General features: G+C 38.1%; 1 protein-coding gene across 1 annotated transcript in view; it reads right to left on the reverse strand.

Annotated features, from left to right (window-relative positions):
• Positions 1 to 23,546, reverse strand: part of GABRA1 (gamma-aminobutyric acid type A receptor subunit alpha1) — a 372,903-nt gene that overhangs the window by 271,751 nt on the left and 77,606 nt on the right. Inside the window, exon 3 of the mRNA XM_073581008.1 lies at positions 4,233 to 4,342. Coding sequence (XP_073437109.1) covers positions 4,233 to 4,342 — 110 coding nt within the window. The remainder of the gene's footprint in view (positions 1 to 4,232; positions 4,343 to 23,546) is intronic.

Consider the following 23,546-nt stretch of genomic DNA (forward strand, 5'->3'; position numbering starts at 1 on the left):
GTGACAAATTTAAGGTCGGGAGACCAAATGATGAATTAAGGGTGGGTGGCAGCAAATAATGAATTGAGGGTGGAGGGGAAGAGCAAATGATGGTGAATTTAGGGTAGAGGACAGCAAATAATGAACTTAGGGTGGAGACTACAAATTATGAAGAATTAGGGGTAGATGAGAGTAAATGATGATGGATAGAGGGTGTGGATGGGAGAGAGGACATGACATAACGAATTGGGGCAGTGGTGTGCATGTAAAAAAATGAATTGGGGGAGCATGAGGTATACAGTGGGGGTGTTGAGGATGATGGAGTGTTATTAGTAATGAATTGGGGGAAAGAGTACAGGTGCTAATTAGTTTACATATTTATTGGTTGGGGAAGTGGCTATGTATAGTTAGTAGAGGTACAGCGGTCTAATACAATTTATATTTGGAATGGTAGGCTGCATAATAAATAATTATTATATATTAATGGTGGATGCACATCTGAATTCAGGTGCAAAGTGTAGAAGTTGGGGAATGATTTAGATAATTGTGTGTTATTTTAAGAAGAGACAAGTTCTGGCTGGAAGAAGTGATGGCAGTTTTTGCTGGATGAAGGAGAAATGTGAAGATGAATGACTTCAACTAGAGATGTCACCTATGATTTGATATATTATCTGTATACTATACACTATATATTATATACAGAGCTTCTGTGTATAATGTCACCGGTGATCCCTGCATTACATGTACACTATACACTACGTAAAGCGCTCCTGTGTATAATGTCACTGGTGATCACTGTATTACCTGTACACTTACACTATACACTGTATACTATGTACAAAGCTCCTGTGTATAATGGCATTTATGGTAATATTAGTATTGTATTTTTTTATTAATGATCAGTATTGTAGTATTCGGTCACAATGTGGTGGTGATATGTGGTCTGGCAACCGTGTGGCCATATTGTTCCTTGTATGTGGTATTATTCAGTAACTATGTGATAGTAATATGTGGCCTGAACATGGTGTGACTGTATTTGTTCCTTTTATGTGGTATTTTTCAGTCACTATGTGGTGGCAATATGTGGTCTGATTATGATGTGGCTGTATTTGTTCCTTGTATGTGGAATTATTCTGTCACTATGTGGTGGTAACTGTAATGCTTGCGCTCTGACTGGATGGATGGATGATTGGCTGAGCCAATCATTTAAGTTCACCTTCGCATCTGTTTGTTTTCCCTCTTTAATTACCTTCTTTGATTGACAACTCTGACTTTACAGAAAAAGAAGGGCAGAGACAGATGGAAAACAAGTAGGTGGGAAGTTTCTCTTAAATGTTTGGCAATGCCATGATGTATCAAGCGCCTTTATTTCGTTTGAACAGTCATTCTGTGCTGACAGAAACCAATTAAACTCCCAGGATTATGCCAGTCATTGTGCTTAGATTACTCTGGTGTTTTTTCCCAGCTCTCTTTATCCTGATCTTTGCCCGACTTGTTATCCTGATTAAGTCTGTATCAGTATGATGTTCTGCATTTGACCCTGGCCAATCCAACTTAACATTTATATGACCTTCTGGTTTCTGACCCCAGCTATTTCTTAGACTATGGTTTTGCCTTCCATTTCTGTCCATGTTTTTGACAAGAGGGCCCCATTGTAAGTCAAGATCTCTGTCTGGGGATGAAAGTCATGTTTTCTCTAGGACCTTCTAGACTGAGTAGCTAGGCCAGGTAGCCAGCTAGCTATCTGAGGTAACAGCTTTGAGCTAACGGCCTATGACAGATTTTACATGTGGATGGTGTACTTACTTTATAAATTCATCTCCAAATGGCTCTTTAATCTTTTATGAACATTCAGCTTTCTATGAGTCAAATTCTTCACTACCATAGTCCAAGTATTCAGACTGCAAACTCTATCTTTGGTCACCTTGCTTAATTGACAAGTTGTCCTTTCAATTTCATTCTCTCCTTATCATGAAATCATGGTCAGAGGAAGTTGCAGTCTCTATAGCACTAGAACGTGAAAAAACTGCCTCACAACAGCATTTTCGAGGGTTTAATAACATCTACTTCAACAAATATGTTCCACAAGGGCAAGTCTGCAGATTTATACATTATGTATAGAACATAGTAGATTTGCCCAGATCTTAGGACAGTCTTGACTGTCAATTACAGTGCTGGGGGCGGGATGGTGGAGATGAAACTGAATATTGATGAAGCACACAGCTGCTGAACCACCCCTGAACATGATTTACATGGAATTAGGAATAAATATTTTTCAAAGGGCAGACGAAGTCTAGAAACATTCTAACACACACTATATATGAATAGTGTTTAATGAACTTCTCATTGTGGTGACATGATTGGCATGGTTATTCTAGTGACAGATCTGTTTTAAATAGACAGTTTACTTTTTGGAAGGAGCGCTAATTTGCATATCCTTTTTTCCAATGACAGCTGCCTAACCTCTTAGACTCCATGCACTAGCTGGTGGTCTCCACAATGGGAAACAGTACTTCCAGAAGCTTCTCAGACAGCGTGAGCAGCCTGTTAAGAAAGTTTCAGATGCAACAAAGATATCTCAACTATAATTGAAGGACATATACTGTTTCATATTTTTTTACTATAACTAACAACTTTTAGCGGAAAAAATCTTGCTAAAAATGTAGACATCTTATTATCCGGAAGCAGCTTCTTCTAATCAATGATACAGTGTCCTTTTTGGCCACTGAAAGAATGATGCAGGGGTGCATATTTGTCTCCTTCTGCTTGAAAATAATCACTCTTCTTGGTGCAGTGTAGCCGAAAAGCTATTAGGTCTTGCGCATCTCTAAAGCTAAATGAATGCTAAAGGTTCTGACTTGATGTCATATGACTGGAAATAACTTCAAAATGTGTGCTGCGTATGTGTTTATGCATCTGAGCTGTGTGATGATGTTAGCTGAGCTGCATGGCTGTTGATGTAGCTGATCTGCATGTGTATTAATGTAGCTGAGCTGTTTATTGCTGTATCTGAGTTGTGTGTATGCTGATGTAGCAAAGTTGTGTGTGTAGCAGAGCTGTGTGTATGTTGCAGATCTCCATGTGAGTAGCAGAGCTGTGTGTATGTTGCAGATCTCCATGTGAGTAGCAGAGCTGTGTGTATGTTGCAGATCTCCATGTGAGTAGCAGAGCTGTGTGTATGTTGCAGATCTCCATGTGCGTAGCAGAGCTGTGTGTATGTTGCAGATCTCCATGTGAGTAGCAGAGCTGTGTGTATGTTGCAGATCTCCATGTGAGTAGCAGAGCTGTGTGTATGTTGCAGATCTCCATGTGAGCAGCAGAGCTGTGTGTATGTTGCAGATCTCCATGTGTGTAGCAGAGCTGTGTGTATGTTGCATATCCCCATGTGTGTAGCAGAGCTGTGTGTATGTTGCAGATCTCTGTGCTATTAGGCTATACATATGCATCAGTGAAACGCTAACAACTAGCGATGAGCGAGTACACTCGTTGCTCGGGTTTTCCCCAGCATGCTTGGGCTTCCTGCGAGTACTTTGGCGTGCTCAGAGATTTAGTTTGTTTTGAAACAGCTGCATGACTTGTGGCTGCTAGACAGCCTGAATACATGTGGGGATTCCCTAACAAACAGGCATTCCTCACATTTATTCAGCCTGTCCTGCAGCCGCAAATCACGCAGCAGCATCGACACAAGCTAAGTCTCCGAGCACGCCAAAATACTCAAAGGACACCCGAGCAAGCTTGGGAAAACGTGATCAAAGAGTGTACTCGCTCATCACTACTAACAATTTATTTCCCTAGTCAACTGTAGTGCAATAAAATTAGTGATATTGACCCATCAACTTATTTACGTCATCAGGGAAGTTTTAAATTATCAAAAACTATGTTTTTCCTATTTTCTTCTATCTAAACCTAGGATACGTCTTATGTGTTTCATGCATCTTGGTTTTTGGTTTATTAGCTGAATCAAAATGCATGTGTGACTCTAGGTTCAAAAAAAGCATTTCCCTGCTCTATATAGAAGTTTTCTGTACATAAGGTTTTTCAAACCCTATTCAGAAGAATAGAAATGTCTTCAGCAAATCTTCCATTTTTCATCAAACCCCTATGCCATTGTACAGGCATAAAGTAACTGTCCATAGGATTTTTGCATACAGATGAGCATACGGTAAATATCCATACATATTAAGCATTCTGTGCTATGAATTCAGGGAGTGATGTGGTTATAGACAATTGCATAGTTAATAATAATTACCAACCTCCTAGTCCTGGCCTTAAGCGGTTATCATAGCCATCTAGCAGACGATCAAGGATCCTCGTGAACACTGTGGTATTGTCTCTAATCTCATCCTGTGTGCTTTGTCCGCCACTGAAATTACAGGACATTGAAAAAATATATTATTAAGCATTGAGATGAATGCAATCCTGCCATCAGTAATTCTAAAATCTACTTATCCATACTTATGCTGATTCAGAGCCACAAAATCTCTTCTATTCAGCCAGATTGTCATTCCAAAGCAATTACAGCTAAAGATGGGCCCCAACTCACTCAGCTTTTTCCTATTTTTAATCAATGTATCACTCAATCCTTAATACTGTGAATCACATGGAAAGGAGGCGACTGCCAGTCCAGATAAGGCGTATTCATGCCGTATGGCAGGATCATGAGTGCACTCCTTCTGGACAGTCCTATATGATACCTACAGAAAATGAGAGGGTTACAATTGCTGAGAGCCTGCACTATTTAGATTCATTTTTTTCCACCGAAAGCCTGTTGGAGAGCTTATTAACGCTATACTTTTCACATGCTGTACATTACATTGGCGTCTTTAGCTGTAGCACTCTGTCACATTTTCCACGTTTTTACTCATTGAATTGTGCTCACTGTAAAAAAGCAGAAAATTGCTAACCTGTAGCAAAAATAATATAATCTAACAATATATTATACCATTATATTGTCCACAGAGCTAGAATATTCTGCTCAATGGTACCATAAAGATCTGTGCAAAATAATGTATATACGTTGTCTTTGTTATACAAAAAACGTCTTTTTTCCAGAAACAGTACCCTTGCTATCTACAGGTTGTCTTCAGCATTTTAGAAATTTTGGCCTTTTTTAGTCAGTTGAAGTCTAACGTTTCTCCATGTTGAAAGTCTCTTATGGAATAAAATTCTTGGACTTATGTGCGCTGCTAGACGGAATATCAAATCCAGATCATGTAGATAATTTAACCTTTTATTCCCAACGAGTTTCGAAGTCCATAACACTTCTTCCTCAGGGGATGACATATTCCTTGTTGAAAGTGACATACCGGCTCTGGCATGCCTAGGTAAGAAGGGTTTTTTGTGGTGCAATGCTCCTCTGGGAAACTTTATATGCAAATTGCCTCCTCAGAGAGGAAGAGGACTTAGACTCAATATTGCCACCTGTTGGAAGCAGCAATCCTACAAGTTACAATGACCCTTTAACGAGTCTTGTAATATGACTTAGGATAAAAGACAAATCAGAATCTCAATTTGCAGACACGGTGTTTCGGGTTATTGGCCGTCATCAGTGCAAAGAATGGGAACTGATTTGGCTAAGTGAGAGGCTGTGGACTGAGGTCTATGGGGTAAGTTTTTTCTTATACAACTATAGAAATATACAGTACTGGACAAAAGTTTGGACACACCTGTTCATGCAATGGTTTTCTTGCTCTTAATGAAATAGATTCAGACTGAAGGCAACAAATCCACAAAGGATCACATATGGAAAGGAGTAAAGAAACATGTGTGGAACAAATGATAACGTGTTAAACCTAAGATTCATCAAAGTACCCCTTTTTTCTGATGACAGCTTTGCACTCCTTTGGCATTCTGTCAAGTAGCTTCATCTGGTACTCACTTGAAATAGTTTTCCAACAATCTTTAAGGCGTTCCCAGGGGAGCTAGACATTGTTGGCTCATAAAAATGGAATCATTTTTTCTTCACTACCCATCACACCTGTGGTGTCAATATGTTAACTGCACCCCTAGATAAATTCATTGAAGGGTGTCATTTGTAAAATGAGGTCACTTATGGAGGTTTCTGCTGTGCTGGCACCTCAGGAGCTCTGCCATTGTGACATGGCACTTACAAATCATTCCAGCAAAATATGAACTCCAATATGGCGCTTCTTCCCTTCTGAGATTTTCACTGTGCCTCAAAAGTAGTTTCCAACCACATATCGGAAACTCAGAAGGGATTGCACAACAAATTGTATGGTCCATTTACTCCTGTTACATTTGTGAATATAAAGAATGTGGGGTTAAAACAATATTTTTGTGAGGAAAATGTGATTTTTTTTATTTTCACGGCTCAACCTAATAAGCTTAATAAACTTCTGTGAATCACCTGTGAGTTCAATGTGTTTTCACTGTTTAGGCACATCAGAGGCTCCGGAAACGCGATATGTCGCCCACTGTTGATTCCAGCCAATTTTGTACTCCAAAAGTCTAATGGCGCTTGTTTCCTTCCAAGCTCTGCTGTGCATCAAAACAGTAATTTTCCCCCACATACGGGGAATCAACATACTCAGGAGACACAGCATAACAAATTGTTTGGTCCATTTTCTCTCTTTACCGTTGTGAATACGCAAAATGTGGTGGGAAAAATTAAAATGTTATTTTTTTCCTTCCACATTTCTTTAAATACTGTACAGTACCTAAGGGGTTAATAAGCTTCTTGAATGAGGTTTTAAGCATTTTGAGGGGTGCAGTTTTTAAGATGGAGTCAATTTTGGGTATTTTCTGTCACATAGGCCTTTTAATGTTACTTCCAATATGATGGGATCCCTAAAAAATTATTTTGTTGGAAAAATGAGAACTTGCTGAAAAAGTGTTAACCCTTCTAACTTCATAACATTTAAAAAATGATTTTGATGTAAAGTAGACATATGGGAAGCGTATGTATTAATTATTTTATACAGCATGACTAACTAGTTTAAGGCCACAAAAAATTCAAAAATTTGAAAATTGTGACATTTTTGCCAGAATTCAGATATTTTCAGAAATAAATGCAAAACGATATGAATAAATTATCTCAGAATCATTGGGACAGGTTGTAACGTTCCAGAGGTATTACCAAATAAAGTGACACTGGTCAAAATTGTAAAACTTGACCTGGTCAGGAAGGTGAAAACAGGCTGGAGGAGTTAAAAACAGTAATCAAACTCTAGTGGTCATGCGAGTATGGATGCTAGACACATGTATGCAATTCTGGGGGAACATATGAGAGAATTTCCTACTGGATAATGTACTTTTTTCTTCATTTATTTTAAGAGATTAAAGAACTGTACAAGAAAAATCACTACAATCTTAGGCATGAAAAGAACATTCTGATATTCTATCCAAGAATTCTACTTTTTACTAATTTACATGATATTAGTACATCAAAGTCTCAGTTTTCTCAATTGTATTCATTTGTATTCCCAATGCCATGACTATTAATTTACTACTTAGTTACGTTACTAAATTGACTCTGAGTAATTATGTTAGTATATTTGCAAGATGGGCTTGATCATGGGCTGTGGAAGTCGCCTGAGAAAACACAATGCAAAATCTGCCTTCTCTAGCTCACAACAATTGGCAAAAATATTTTTCTTAGAATAAATTAAAACATTATAGACAGAGCATATTACCAATAGCCTAAAAAAAAGTCTTGTAAAGTGCACACCTTTAATACTTGCAATGTACAAAACTATGCCATCATAATTTCCAATTAAAAAATGCTACATAATTGCAAAATAATGCCATCCCTAAACGGGTTGTCCCAGATACATTTTAACTAATAGATCTTAAATGTAAAAATTAATTAATCCAAACAAAATAATACATGCGATAAAGTAAAAAAAAACAGAATTTTACCTAAAAACACACAACTAAAACATGTATGAATCCTTAGCAAACACAAAATCCAACTTTTATGAAATGGAGGAAAAAATTCCACACCAGTATTTTTGGGGATTGGTTTTGAAGGCATTCATTGAGTGGTAAAAATTAACTGGCAATTTTCTCCAGATCAGCAAAATTACATCAATAGCAAAGTTCTAAGTTTTATTTTTTTATTTTGAATTAACTGGATAAAAACATTCTGAAATATTAAAACTCTACTATTTTTCAGGAAATTATAGGTTTTTTTTATTTTTCACATCGATGGAGTCATCTGAGAGCTTTTCTCTTACTGAGTTGAGAGCTATAGTTTTTGTACAAGGATTCATACATAACACAAAAACCCATTAAAATGTTCCAGACACAAAAAACTGATCAGATTAGCAAACACAAAAAGAAAATACAGTATAACATGCCAGTATAGAAATTTGCAAATTTTATTAACTCAATCAGAGTAAAACATTCAGGTATAAAATACAAACTGTTATAGATAAAAAATTCAAGGTCACTTCTAAACCATAATTGGGGTTTATACCAACAAGAGCCTGACCTACAACCTATGTGATCAGTGCTTAGCAGTATCCCTTTATATTGCCACTACAATCACTGCTACCCAGTACTGTGCATGTCCAACCAAGGCATAAAAAATAGGGTATAGTAAATAAATGAGCACTTGCATAGGTGGTGGTCTGCTGGATGTGGTCTCTCCAAGTGCCCCCAACGAGCGTTTCGTCCCTTCATCAATTTTTTATCTATAACAGTTTGTATTTTATACATGAATGTTTTACTCTGATTGAGTTAATAAAATTTGCAAATTTCTATACTGGCACGTTATACTGGATTTTCTTTTTGTGTTTGCTAATCTGATCAGTTTTTTGTGCCTGGAACATTTTGATGGGTTTTTGTGTGATGTACGAATCCTTGTACAAAAACTATAGCTCTCAACTCAATAGGAGAAAAGCTCTCAGATGACTCCATCGATGTGAAAAATAAAAAAAACTATTCCAGAAAAATAGTAGAGTTTTCAAATTTCAGAATGTTTTTATCCAGTTAATTCAAAATAAAAAAAATAAAACATAGAAGTTTGCTATTGATGTAATTTTGCTGATCTGAAGAAAATTGCCAGGTAATTTTTACCACTCAATGAATGCCTTAAATACCAATCCCCAAAAATAATGGTGTGGAAATTTTTCCACCATTTCATAAAAGTTGGAGTTTTTTTTTCCATTTTCCTGTACACTTTATGGTAAAATTATTGGTTTTATTTCAAACTATAACTCATCCTGCAAAAATAAGTCTTCAAACATTTCTATCTACAGAAAACTAAAAAAGTTAGGACTCATAGCAAGGAGAGGATAAAAGTACAAAAATAAAAATTGAGAACGGCAAGGAAGGTGGTTAAAAATGCAATATTGTTTACATCGCAGTGGCAGCAATTTGCAAACTACTGTTGCATAATGAGTTACATTAAAATTGCATTGCATGTTCCGATCATGTTTCTGGTATATAAAAATATGCTATTATTTATGAATGAAAACAGAATTAAAACACATGCATACACCAGCTATAGGCTACAATTAAAATGAACTGCATCACTGGAGATTTGTTTTGTCTTGACATTCTATAAAACATCAACAATTCTAAACAATTAATATTACAAGGTATAAAAGTGAAACCCTGTCCTGTCCACCAAATATCAGTATGACTGAAATTAGATTTCGATTTATGAGATCCAATATACAATACAGTACTCCGCTTCTTTAACCTTTTAACAACAGCAGATATGCCTTTTAATGGCAGTCATTAAGGATCTAAGGTTCTCAGTGCAGGTTTTTAACAGCGCTGAGGGATAAGGCAATTGTGTCGCCTGGCGGGCCAATTCCGTCGGGTGTCAGCTGTACATGACCGCTGACACCCTGCTGTACTGGTCCCGTCCAGTTTTGAAGCCGATTGGGGTGGGTTAACCACTTACTTACCGCTGTCAATCGCAACAGCGATAGTTAATTCGTTGCAAGGGGGTTGAAAATCTTGGTTTTAGTGTGTAAAAATAGCAACGCATAAAAAAAAATGAATCTGGCATCGCTGTAATTTTACCGACCCGAAGAACAAATCAGTATTAACACTTTTAGCACATGTTGAATGGCGCAAAAAATAAAAACAATAACTGAGTTTTTTTTTGTTCATTCTGTGTTTGAAAAATCTGAATAAAAGCAATGAAAAAATACTATGTGCCCCAAAATGGTACCAAAAAAAACCTGCAACTCATCCCACAAAAAATAAACCTTCATGCAGCTCTGTTTTCCAAAAAATAAAAAAGTTACAGGTCTCAGAATATGGCAATGAAAAAAAACTACTGTTCATAAAACAGTGTGATAGCAGCAAAACTAAAAAAAAAAAACCTTATATATCAGGGTACTGCTGCAAACTCACCGATCAGAAGAATAAATCCACCCTATCACTTATACTGCACAAAATTACAAATATGAACTATTCTTGAACTGCTATTTGTTCATTGTACCTCGCAAACATCGGAACAAAACTCGGCTCACATTTATCCCGAGTGCTTACATCAAGGTTTCCATGTAAATTTCCCAAAACCGTGATTCAGACAAAACCCCGATAGAACCATTCACTTCTGAGGCATATGGTGTCACTTTTGGACTGGTATATGATCCTGTGGTCCATCATTTTAGCCGTTTTATAATGCACTTGTGTGGGCAACCACTGACCTTAAAATGTTAACACAACCAGAACAGACGCTGAAAGGAGTTAAAAGTGCCTCGATCTGCCTCATTATAGTGGGTGGTTCCATGAGGGGTTTTGTCTGAATTGCATTTTTGTGGGATTTACACGGAAGCCCAAAGGTAAGTGCTCAGCATCCAACACAAGAATGTGATCCAGGCTTTATACTGAAAGTGATCAAAAAATATTATGTACTCCAAAATGTTACCAATAGAAACCTTAATTTATCTTGCATAAAACTAGCCCCCACTCAGGTCTGTCATATGGGAGTGGAATCATTGGAGATCCCACATTACTGCTGGACCAAAATTCTGGAAAAGTGACATGACTCCCGTCCCTTCAAAAAGAATCCTGTGAATTCTGCACTCCCAAACTCAAATGCCCACCATCCTTCTGACACTCAGTGTACCTAAGCCACAGTAAGCGGCCACTTGTTTGGCATTATTGTGTAGAATTTACAGAGTGCAAATCACCAGAAGCACAAGCTGGGCACAATGTATGTGGGCGCTACAACATATGAGGACTCTAGACTGTATGGAGCACAATGTAAGGGTAAACTGGCATATTTGCAAGTCTACAGAAAAAAAGCCTGGCATGGAAGTTGCAAAATAGTCTCTGAAGCCATAGATTAATTCATTGAGATGTGAAATTTCTACAATGGGGTTGCTTTGGGGGGGTTTATGCCGTTCTGGCACCTTCGCACGCAAACTATTCCAGCAAAAGCTGTGCTCCAAAAGCCAAATAGTGCTCCTTTCACTTCAGTCATGACATATGGCCTAACAATAATTTCTGATAACATATGGGACAGCACCGCATTTGGGAGAAATTGCGCAATAAACTGTGGGGTCTAGTTTCACCTATTGACCCTTGTGTACCTGACAAATTTGCAGCTAATACAAAAAATACATTTTTACCACTAAAATGTCATATTTCCATGTTTCAATGTTATAATGTTTCCTGTAATTCTTGACCAGGCTTGCGCACACTGTATCAGGGATTTTCGCCCACTCCTCCACACAGATCTTCTTCTGATGTTTCATGTTTCGGAGCTGTTGCTGGGAAACATTGAGTTTCAGCTCCTTCCAAAGATTTTCTATTGGGTTCAGGTCTGGAGACTGGCTAGGCTACTCCAGGACCTTGAAATGCTTCTTACGGAGCATTACTTGCTCCGGCTGTGTGTTTCGGGACATTGTCATGCTCAAGTTCCAGTCATGACCCATCTTCAATGTTCTTACTGAGTGAAGGAGGTTGTTGGCCAAAATCTTGTGATACATGACCCCATACATGCTCCTTTCAATATGATGCAGTCGTCCTGACCCCTTTGCAGTAAAGAACCACCAAAGTATGTTTTCTCCACCATACTTTATGGTTGGGATGGTGTTCTTGGGGTTGTACTCATCCTTGTACTCATTCTTCTTCTTCCTCCAAACAAGGTGAGTGGAGTTGATACTAAAAAGTTCTATTTTGGTCTCAACTGACCCCATAAAATTCTCCAATGCATTCTCTGGATCACCCTGATGGTCACTGGTGAACTTCAAATGTGCCTGGACATGTGGTGGCATGAGCAGGGGAACCTTGTGTGCCCTCCAGGATTTTAATCCATCACAGCGTACTGTGTTTCTAACAGTAATGTTTGAAACCATGGTCCCAGCTCTCTTCAGGTCATTCACCAGGTCCTCCCTTGTAGTTCTGGGCTGATTCCAGTCCTTTCTCAGAATCATCCCTATCCAACAAAGCAAGATATTTCATGGAGCCCCAGACCGAGGAAGATTCATTATCCATCATATGTTTGTTCCATTTTCTAATAATTGTGCCAACAGCTGTTGCCTTCTCACAAAGCTGCTTGCCTATTATCCTGTAGTCCATCCCAGCCTTTTGTAGATCTACAATTTTGTCCCTGGTGTCCTTAGGCACCTCTTTCATTATGGCCATGGTGGAGAGGTGGGAGTGTGATTGATTGAGTTTGTGGACAGGCAGGGCTAGCATTAGGACAAACTAGGAATTTGCCTAGGGATCCCACTCCCCTAGGAGCCCCCTAGCCAGTGGCATGCTGCTAAAAGCGGCACACCACGATGCTGCTATGGGGTGCGTGAGTCTGGAGGGACTGGTGCCAGAGCTGGCTCCACCCCCTCATTGCATATTCAACTGTATTGGCATCTTAGATGCTTACACAGTTGAAAGCAGCAATGGAATAGAGAGAGTCATCTGATGCTCCCATCATTCCTGCTCTGCATCTGATGCAGTGAGTGCAATGACATTACTTCATTGCGTGCCACGCTGCTGAAGGGATGCACTACAGATACCAAAGCAGCGGACGAATAAGAAGAAGTGAGTATCGTATTTGTTTTTGTGATTACATTGTGGTGACCATAATACAGGAGGACTATGAGATTACATTACACTCTATGTGGCTGGATTGTACTCTATGGGCCTGTATTATATGCTATGGGGCTTCATGACACTCTATGGGGCTGAATTATACACTATGAGGCTACATAATGCTATATGGGACTGCATTGTACTCTGTGGGGCTGGATTGTACTCTATGGGCCGGTATTATACTCTAAGGGGCTTCATTACACTCTATGGGGGCTTCATTATACTCTGTGGGGCTGTTTTGTACTCTATGAGTCTGTATTTTACTATGTGAGGCTAAAACACACCAACCAACCACTCAAAGGACCTCTTAACCATAAAGAGCCAGACAGGGTGTACTTATTAAATTATATTTTATTTTATTTATACAGGTGGTTACATTAAAACCATTTAAAATCAAAAAGAGTGCACGTATAGGAACAATTTACACAAAGTTGTAAAATGATAAGACCCAATTTATATATCAAATATGCATACCCCACATATTGTGGAATGATGATTTGAAAAGGATTGTAAAAAAGGTGCAAAAATTACATAAAAATCATTATAATACATAGAAAAAATTAGCAAAAAAAGTGCAATGTGCAATGTGCAAAATTGTCACACAGTGAATCATATACAGAAAAAATATTTTTTAAAAGGAAAAACACATAACCACATGTGCTTTTAAACAACAATTGTGTATATTCACAAAACTTCCATATATCCAGAATAAAGTGCAGAGTGCCTGTGCAATAAATTCATGCACAATATGTAAAGTAACCAGTGCCACCTTTTCATTAGACAATTACAACTCTTCACATGTACAGAGGTATGCCATAGACAGATCCTTTACCTATAAGGGTCACCACGTCCCTATCACACGCTCCCCGACACGCGTTTCAGAATCCTTCCTTCATCAGGGGGTGGCTACATAATGGACCCGAAAGGTTATTTATATGTGGAGACTTAATCACGCCAAACTGCTTATTGGCGCTGATTATGATAGCGGTGCTCCGGGTGTGAAGGTGGCGCATGCGCAGTCCGGAGGTCCCACAATCCCAAGCGCCGGACCACGTGACCGGAACACACAGGCCTCAGCCCGGCGTTACCAAGGTCACGAGGACGCAGCAGATCAGGACGCGGGACACGGAGCACGCATGCGCACCACCAGGAGCATCGCATCAAATGTAATAGGGCAGAAATTCCACCATCAATCCATTATACTACATTATATCTCTCAATTGATAACAAAAATTAACATACATCGTACAAAAAAATATATATATATGAATACCAATACATTATATAATAAGGAAAAAAATAATAATATATAAACACACAAATAATTTCTAAACAAATATAATATTTATTATTTTTTTATTTTCTGTGCATAATAATTATTATTTATTTTGTTATGTATTATATATTATATATTATTTATTACTACTATTATTATTATTTTTTTATTTTTTTATTTTTTTATATTTATTATTATCATTTAATTATTATTATCTATTATTTATTACTATTATTATTATTTTTATATTATTTATTACTTTCTATATCTCACCTTTAATTTTATTTTTATTTTTACTATTTATTTATAATTATTTATTATTATTTATTCTTTATCTATTATTTTTTATTCTTTACTATGTATGTATTATATATATATATATATATATATACACTTCTATATTGTCTATTGATGAATTTATAATATGAAATTGTTTTATTTATTATAATTTTTTATTTAATTTTTTATTAATTTTGTATATTATATTTTTTCCTTATTATATAATGTATTGGTATCCATATATATATATTTTTTTGTACGATGTATGTTAATTTTTGTTATCAATTGAGAGATATAATGTAGTAGAATGGATTGATGGTGGAATTTCTGCCCTATTACATTTGATGCGATGCTCCTGGTGGTGCGCATGCGTGCTCCGTGTCCCGCGTCCTGATCTGCTGCGTCCTCGTGACCTTGGTAACGCCGGGCTGAGGCCTGTGTGTTCCGGTCACGTGGTCCGGCGCTTGGGATTGTGGGACCTCCGGACTGCGCATGCGCCACCTCCACACCCGGAGCACCGCTATCATAATCAGCGCCAATAAGCAGTTTGGCGTGATTAAGTCTCCACATATAAATAACCTTTCAGGTCCATTATGTAGCCACCCCCTGATGAAGGAAGGATTCCGAAACGCGTGTCGGGGAGCGTGTGATAGGGACGTGGTGACCCTTATAGGTAAAGGATCTGTCTATGGCATACCTCTGTACATGTGAAGAGTTATAATTGTCTAATGAAAAGGTGGCACTGGTTACTTTACATATTGTGCATGAATTTATTGCACAGGCACTCTGCACTTTATTCTGGATATATGGAAGTTTTGTGAATATACACAATTGTTGTTTAAAAGCACATGTGGTTATGTGTTTTTCCTTTTAAAAAATATTTTTTCTGTATATGATTCACTGTGTGACAATTTTGCACATTGCACATTGCACTTTTTTTGCTAATTTTTTCTATGTATTATAATTATTTTTATGTAATTTTTGCACCTTTTTTACAATCCTTTTCAAATCATCATTCCACAATATGTGGGGTATGCATATTTGATATATAAATTGGGTCTTATCATTTTACAACTTTGTGTAAATTGTTCCTATACGTGCACTCTTTTTGATTTTAAATGGTTTTAATGTAACCACCTGTATAAATAAAATAAAATATAATTTAATAAGTACACCCTGTCTGGCTCTTTATGGTTAAGAGGTCCTTTGAGTGGTTGGTTGGTTTTATCCTTAATAGTGTGTAATCACTAACTTCACTAACACTGGTGATATATTTTATTATTATCATTATTATTATTATGGTTACTGATAATTGATTGGTTTACTATAGTCCAGTGTTGGTGTGTTTCTTTCTACTATGTGAGGCTGAAATGTACTCTATGAGGCTGCATTATACTATATTGGGCTTCATTGTAGTCTATAAGGCAGCATTATACTCTATTGGGCTGCATTATATTTTACAGGGCAGAATTATACTGTATGGGGCGGCATTGTACTGTATGAGGCTGCATTATACTCTGTGAGACTGCATTACACTTTATGGGGCTGCATTATACTCTATGGGGATTCATTATGCTCTATGGGGCTGCATTGTACTCTATGAGCCTCAATAGCACTTTATAAGGCTGCATTGTACTCTAGGGGGCTCCATCATACTCTAGGGGGGCTACACTGTACGATATGAGGCTGCATTGTACTCTATAGGGCTGAATTGTACTCTATGGGGCTGCATTGTACTATATGTGGCTGCCTTGTACTACAGTATATGGTGCTGCATTGTACTCTATAGGGCTGCATTGTACTCTATAGGGTTGCATCATACTGTATGGGGCTGAATTATTCTCTATTGGGCTGCATTATACTTTATGGGGCTGCTTTATACTCTGTAAGGCTGAATTATACTATATTGGGCTGCATTATACTGTATGGAGATGCATTATACGATATGAGTGCTGCATTATATGATACAAGGGATGCATTATACTCTACCAAACACTATAGGGTGTGTATTATACTGTAAGTGCTATATGTGGGCTGCATTATTCTGTATCGAGGACTACTTGGGGTGCATTACACTGCATGGAGGACTATGGGGAATACATTATACTGTTTTGAGGACTATGAGGAATGCATCATACTATATGGAGGACTATGCGGTGCATTATAATATGGAGAGTGCATTCTACTATATAGATGATTATATACAATATGGAAGACTATTGGAGCATTATACTATATTGATTACTATGGGCTGTGCATTATACTGTATAAAGGACTCTGGCTAGTGCATTATACTATATAGAGGACTATGAGGAGTGCATTATACTGTATGCAGGGCTATGGGGTGTTGATGGAGGACTATGGGGAATGTATTATACTATATGGAGGGCTATGGCAAGTGTAGTATATTATATGGAGGACTATGGTGCACATTATACTATATGGAGGACTATGTGGTGCATTATACTATGTGGAGGACTATGGGTTGCGTTATAGTAAAAAAGCAAAATGCTGCGTATTCATCGAGTGATGGGATTGTTTATTCCAGAAAAAAATCATTGTTCTCAGCAGCACCTCACCCGATGAAAACGACAGATATATTGCTGATAATATGATATTGTATGGGGAAAGATTGGCCTACTAGTGATTATTCTGTGTCCATCATTCTTCTTCAGTCGGTGTATAGAAGCCGGGAAACAAGAGTCGAACGAGTTCAATATCGTCGATCATGCTCCTTTAATGGCCTCAACTCAGAGCATATGAATACATCTGAAACGTTTCTGTGCAATATGTGAGCATTTAGGACCCAACTTTACAGTTTTGCCCAGTGCCCCACTTTGCCCAAAACCAACCTTGTGGACAGGTGTCTTTTATACAGGTAACGAGTTCAAACATGTGCAATTAGTACAGATAATGAGTGCAGAGTAGGAGGGCCACTTAAAGAAAAACGACCAGGTCTGTGAGAGACAGAATTCTTGCTGGTTGGTAGATGATCAAATACTTACTTCATGCAATAAAATGCAATTTAATTATTTAAAAATCATACAATGTGATTTTCTGGCTTTTATTTTTAGATTCTGTCTCTCACAGTTGAAGTGTACCTACGATAAAAATTACAGACCTCTCCATTCTTTGTAGGTGGGAAAGCTTGCAAAATCGACAGGGTATCAAATTCTTATTTTCCCCACAGTATGTCAAACAATATTTGGTATTCAGGACATATGGGTTTAGCTTACAGAATTTTGAAGATGAGTGTTTGAGACCACATGTATCAATTCATTACTTGGTCAAAGGACTGAAAAAAAAAATCAGCTGCATGAATAATTAATTATTATGTATATTGAATATACATGATTCTCCATGTTCATATAAATATGCAAGGTCACTTGTAATTTGCATAATCACAAAATGATTGATTGCACAGTTTTCACCTTGAAAACAAATTACATGAATGTGAAAATTAAAATACGGTAAGAAAATAATGTAAGTGATATAAATTGTTCAATGCTAATAGAATTTGTATCAATCTATAAAAGTGTACTTAGAGAACAAGTGTGTTATGATGAAGTCTTACGAAACCAGAATGTCTTAGGCTGGATTCACCCACAGAATCATGTTTTGTGTTTTTGGGGGGAATTTTTGTTTTCCTTCATTGCATTTTTTAGTTCAAAAACTCTGTAGCCATGTGTTAAAGAGATTGTCCGAAACTAATAGTGAATTTTAAACAATATGTCTAATTTAGTAATCTAACTACTTTTCTAATGTACCTCAGTTAAAAATTCCCTATTATTCGTTCTCTGTTCTTATTCCTGTGTTGTTGTTTTTTTTCTTACTTTCTATGATGATTTGCTTGACTCTCCCAGCATGAACTGGGTATTCTCAAATTAGTGATCAATGGGCAGGGGCTGCAGTCATTCTCACTTCTTCTTTCCTTTTCCACCCTGAAGCAAAGCATCTTCAGGGGACAGTGCTGCATTCACCTAAATAGCTTCTTTCCTTGGCATTCTCCAATGATGTCAGGTTTCAGTAAAGGTGATGGAGAAGTTTCTGCAATTTCATCACATCACCTCTAGGAATGAGCAAAGTGCTTGGTAATACTCAGAAATCACTCAAGTATCTGGGTGCTCGGATAAGATCGGATGTCGACAAGCATTGGCTGGTATTCTGATTTAAAGCTTGAATCTCTACCCCTCATGTTTGTTGCCTGTTACACAGCCAATGAACAGCCAGTCACGGTAATGCCATAGTCATCTTGGTAGTGGCATTACTGTGTTTGGCTGACCGCATTACCTCATCAGAGGTTATAAAAAAACAGGCGCCGCCACACTTGGCTCACTCACGCCATTGCACAGCTAAGGGACAGTTATGATTGGAGGGATATAGCAGTTATCCAGGTCTATGTGCACAGTTTAAGTAATCAGAGTCCTCTAGTGTTGATACTGGTGCTGATGCTGAACCATCATACTAACAGTCCTTCTAAGAGCTAATCCTGTGGTTTGCTGTTTGTATCAGATACATTCTGAATTTAGCCTAGAGACAGTTGCAGTAGCAGGGAAAATGAGAGAAAAAAGCATCTAGGCAGGGCTTAGGGCTTTGCAGTCCATTGCTAAATATACAGATGCTGGACGTGACCACATTCTTTTGTTTGGGGGTGAAAAAATTTACTATATTGTCATCCATACATTTTAACATTCTTAGATTTACATTAAAGTGGTATAAAAAACTTCAAGAAAAACATTCAAGATTTTTTTCTGGATTCAATTATTCATTCATAGAGTTTAATGTTCTACATTACAATGTTATACAAAAGTTCACTTGTTTTCTGGATTCAATTAGTTATCCATAGAGTTAAATGTTCTACATTACAATGTTTTATAAAACTTAAAAAAAGTTCACTTTTTTTTCTGGATTCAATTAGTCATCCATAGAGTTAAATGTTTTTAGTGTTACATTACGGAGGTATCTAAAACTCCCAAAAAGAAGATTCAATATTTTTTTCTGGATTTAATTAGTCATCTATACAGTTTATTGTTGTTAGTGTTACATTACGGTGCTATTTAAAACTCCCCAAAAAATTCAAAAAAGTTGAATTGATTGAATTAGCCATTCACAGAGTTTAACATGGATAGTATTACATTCCGGTGGTATATAAAACTAAAAACCTATGAAAATAGCTGTAATAACTGCCTGCAGTGCCGACCCTGATGATGCTTTATTTCAGAGTAGTATTCAAACTAATCATTGTAGGAAGTATAAAAAAACAAAAACAGGAAGTTTGAGTAAATAGGGAACAATTGGGAATTTTAAACTGAAAAACATTAAAATTGAGTTAGGTTAAAAAGTTAAGTAGTTAGACATATACTATGAAATTCACCATCTGTATTAAACAACGTCTTCACATTCTATAGCCAAAAAATATTGAAAAGTAATAACATACTGTCATTTTTACAACATACAATCTTTTTGCTGCATTTGTGTGGTTATGGCTTTCTGCCTAAAGAAGCTTGGTTATCTTTCTCATAGGATTCTCAATTGGACATAAAACCACTTGTGAACATCCTATTAATCAAAACATAGCTTTTTTTCATCATTTTAAAATAGACTATAAAATGTGGGTATATGAAGGACCACTTAAAGGGGCTCACATATCATCATCAAAATACTTCTAAACTAAATAAAAACTAAATGAGAGACAATCTATATTACAGCTTGCAACATTTTTGAAAATTCGATGTACAGTATAAAATTTGAGGCACACAGAAGTGCAATGGAGGCCAGTGGAAGGCTATGAGCATTGTTTCCTTGACCTGGGTTTATTGGTCTCTAAAAGCGTTTAATTCTAAATGTTTTCACTGTTAGGCCATGTGCGCGCATTGAGTATTTGGTGAATTTTTTACCCCAGTATTTGTAAGCCAAAACCTGGAGTGGAACGGTCAGAGGAAGAGCATAAGTCTGGAGTCACACACAGCCATTAAAAAATCGGTCCGATTTTTACGGTACGAAATCGCACAAAGATTTCTTGTCCAGGGATCCGTCTGTCATCCGAATTTCCGGCGATGAACCAATTTTATTCGCATCTAAGCATCAAATTGACTTCCAGTGCCAATGCCTGATGCTCTTTCCTGTTGAGCTGGAGAAGTCTTGCGATTTAATCGCAAGTCACACGTGTGGTGCGTTTTCAATGCGATTTTTAATCACATCCATAGACTTGCATTGGCGAATCCGATCCGAAAATCGGTGACAATCGCAGCATGCTGCGATTGTCTCGGTCCGAGGAACGGATCCGATAAAAATACAGATGATGGGAGCAGCATCATAGAATAACATAGGGACGACTGCAATGCAATTTTTTATCGCATTGCATTCGTCCGATTTAATTGCTAGTGTGACTCCGGCCTAATAGAAACATTTGCACCCTTTCCGCATTTTTCACCCACTCCTGGTTTGGCTTACAAATACTGGGGTAAAAAACTCACCAAATACTCAACGTATGAATGTGGCCTTTTACTGTTTTACCCATATATACATGTTGTCTCCTATTTTGTAGCACACTTAGGAAATACAGATGTTTGATGCTTTTTGATCTTTCCTCTATAAAGCAGATAAGAAAACAAACCTGTAAGTCTACTTGAGTTTCTTGTCCTAAATATATTGATTTCTTTTTCAGATGCTTTCATTGCTTCGCTCTGGACATTGCACAATTTAGGAGACAGCTGCAATTTAAGGTGTAACTGCACTTTTAGGCGATTTTTCAGATTAAACTGATAGCTGACAGATTTGTAGACAGATTTGAGTAGTTTTTGAGACTGAATAATGAGTGCAAGAGACAAAAAAGTGACTGATAAATGGGGAAACTGACATTTTACTCTAAGAATATATATATAAAGATTTGTTTCTTTGTTTGAACTGTTGATTTAAGTCAAGGTACATACTTGCGTCGTATCCTCTGTTGTAAGTATAGTCATCTTTGCTGGCAGAAAAAGTCCACCTGTAATTTTTTTCCATTAAAATGCTGACCTCTCAAACAGAAAAAAGTGGATCCCGTACAGTGAATAAGGTCTGTCTGTGCCATTTAAATCAATCATAGAACACATGAGTTTTTTACAGAAGTTCCTTTATACTGTTGCTATAACATAATTGAAAAATTGGGATGTTAAATGCTAGCGTGAACCTTATGTAAAAAGTAAGTGAAGTTACTAGAGTTGAGCGAAACGGGTCGAAAAAATTCAAAAGTCCCCGACTTTTGGCAAAGTCCCCGACTTTTGGCAAAGTCGGGTTTCATGAAACGAAACCCGACCCTAGGATGAGGTCGGGCACGAGGTCGGCGACTTACGCGCCAAAGTCGCGTTTCAAAAGTTTGTTTTGCGCTCTTTTTCAGCCAATCAGGATCCACGGACACTGTGGGCAACGTGATGACATAGGCACGGGTCACCACCATCTTTCAGAAGGGTATGCAAGTGATTGGCTTGCTTTGGTGGGCGTCACAGGGGGTATAAAAGGGCGTGCACGCCGACCGCCATCTTACTTCTGCCGATCTTAGTATAGGGAGAGGTTGCTGCTGATTCTGTAGGGAGAGCGTTAGGCAGGGAAGAAGACAAAAAAACTGCTTCTGCTGCTAGCGATTTGGCCTGCACAACACACCAGTCACTGTGTGTGCAGTGCAAGGGGAGGCTATATAGTGGTGTATTAGTGGTGTTGGTTGTTGGGCTGCCTTTTAAGGCTTCCTGACAGGCTGGCATTGCTGTTTACCCACTCCTCCGCAAACTGCTTTTTTAAAAGCAATCCCAATTTTTTTTTTTTGTCCTCCTGAGAAGAAAAAAAAACTGCTTCTGCTGCTAGCAATTTGGCCTGCACAACACACCAGTCACTGTGTGTGCAGTGCAAGGGGAGGCTATATAGTGGTGTATCAGTGGTGTTGGTTGTTGGGCTGCCTTCTAAGGCTTCCTGACAGGCTGGCATTGCTGTTTACCCACTGCTCCGCAAACTGCTTTTTTAAAAGCAATCCAATCTCCCTTATCCTCTAGTCACTTTTGTCACAGCTGTGCCATCGAGACTGTCACATAGCGCTCAGATATTCATTGGGCCTCACACAATCCAAAAGTGTCCAGTGTCCAAAAGTGTGTGCAGAGATTCAAAATCTCCCTTATCCTCTAGTCACTTTTGTCACAGCAGTGCCATCGAGCCTGTCACATAGTGCTCAGATATCAGTGGGCCTCACACAATCCAAAAGTGTCCAGTGTCCAAAAGTGTGTGCAGATATTCAAAATCTCCCTTATCCTCTAGTCACTTTTGTCACAGCAGTGCCATCGAGCCTGTCACGTAGCGCTCAGATATCAGTGGGCCTCACACAATCCAAAAGTGTCCACTGTCCACAAGTGTGTGCAGAAATTCAAAATCTCCCTTATCCTCTAGTCACTTTTGTCACAGCTGTGGCATCGAGCCTGTCACATAGCGCTCAGATATCAGTGGGCCTCACACAATCCAAAAGTGTCCAGTGTCCAAAAGTGTGTGCAGATATTCAAAATCTCCCTTATCATCTAGTCACTTTTGTCACAGCAGTGCCATCGAGCCTGTCACATAGCGCTCAGATATCAGTGGGCCTCACACAATCCAAAAGTGTCCAGTGTCCAAAAGTGTGTGCAGATATTCAAAATCTCCCTTATCCTCTAGTCACTTTTGTCACAGCAGTGCCATCGAGCCTGTCACATAGCACTCAGATATCAGTGGGCCTCACACAATCCAAAAGTGTCCAGTGTCCAAAAGTGTGTGCAGATATTCAAAATCTCCCATATCCTCTAGTCACTTTTGTCACAGCAGTGCCATCGAGCCTGTCACATAGCGCTCAGATATCAGTGGGCCTCACACAATCCAAAAGTGTCCAGTGTCCAAAAGTGTGTGCAGAAATTCAAAATCTCCCTTATCCTCTAGTCACTTTTGTCACAGCTGTGCCATCGAGCCTGTCACATAGCGCTCAGATATCAGTGGGCCT

The sequence above is a fragment of the Dendrobates tinctorius genome, unplaced genomic scaffold, assembly GCF_039654945.1.
Source record: "Dendrobates tinctorius isolate UK_male_01 unplaced genomic scaffold, ASM3965494v1 ptg000067l, whole genome shotgun sequence".
Taxonomy (NCBI): Eukaryota; Metazoa; Chordata; class Amphibia; order Anura; family Dendrobatidae; genus Dendrobates; species Dendrobates tinctorius.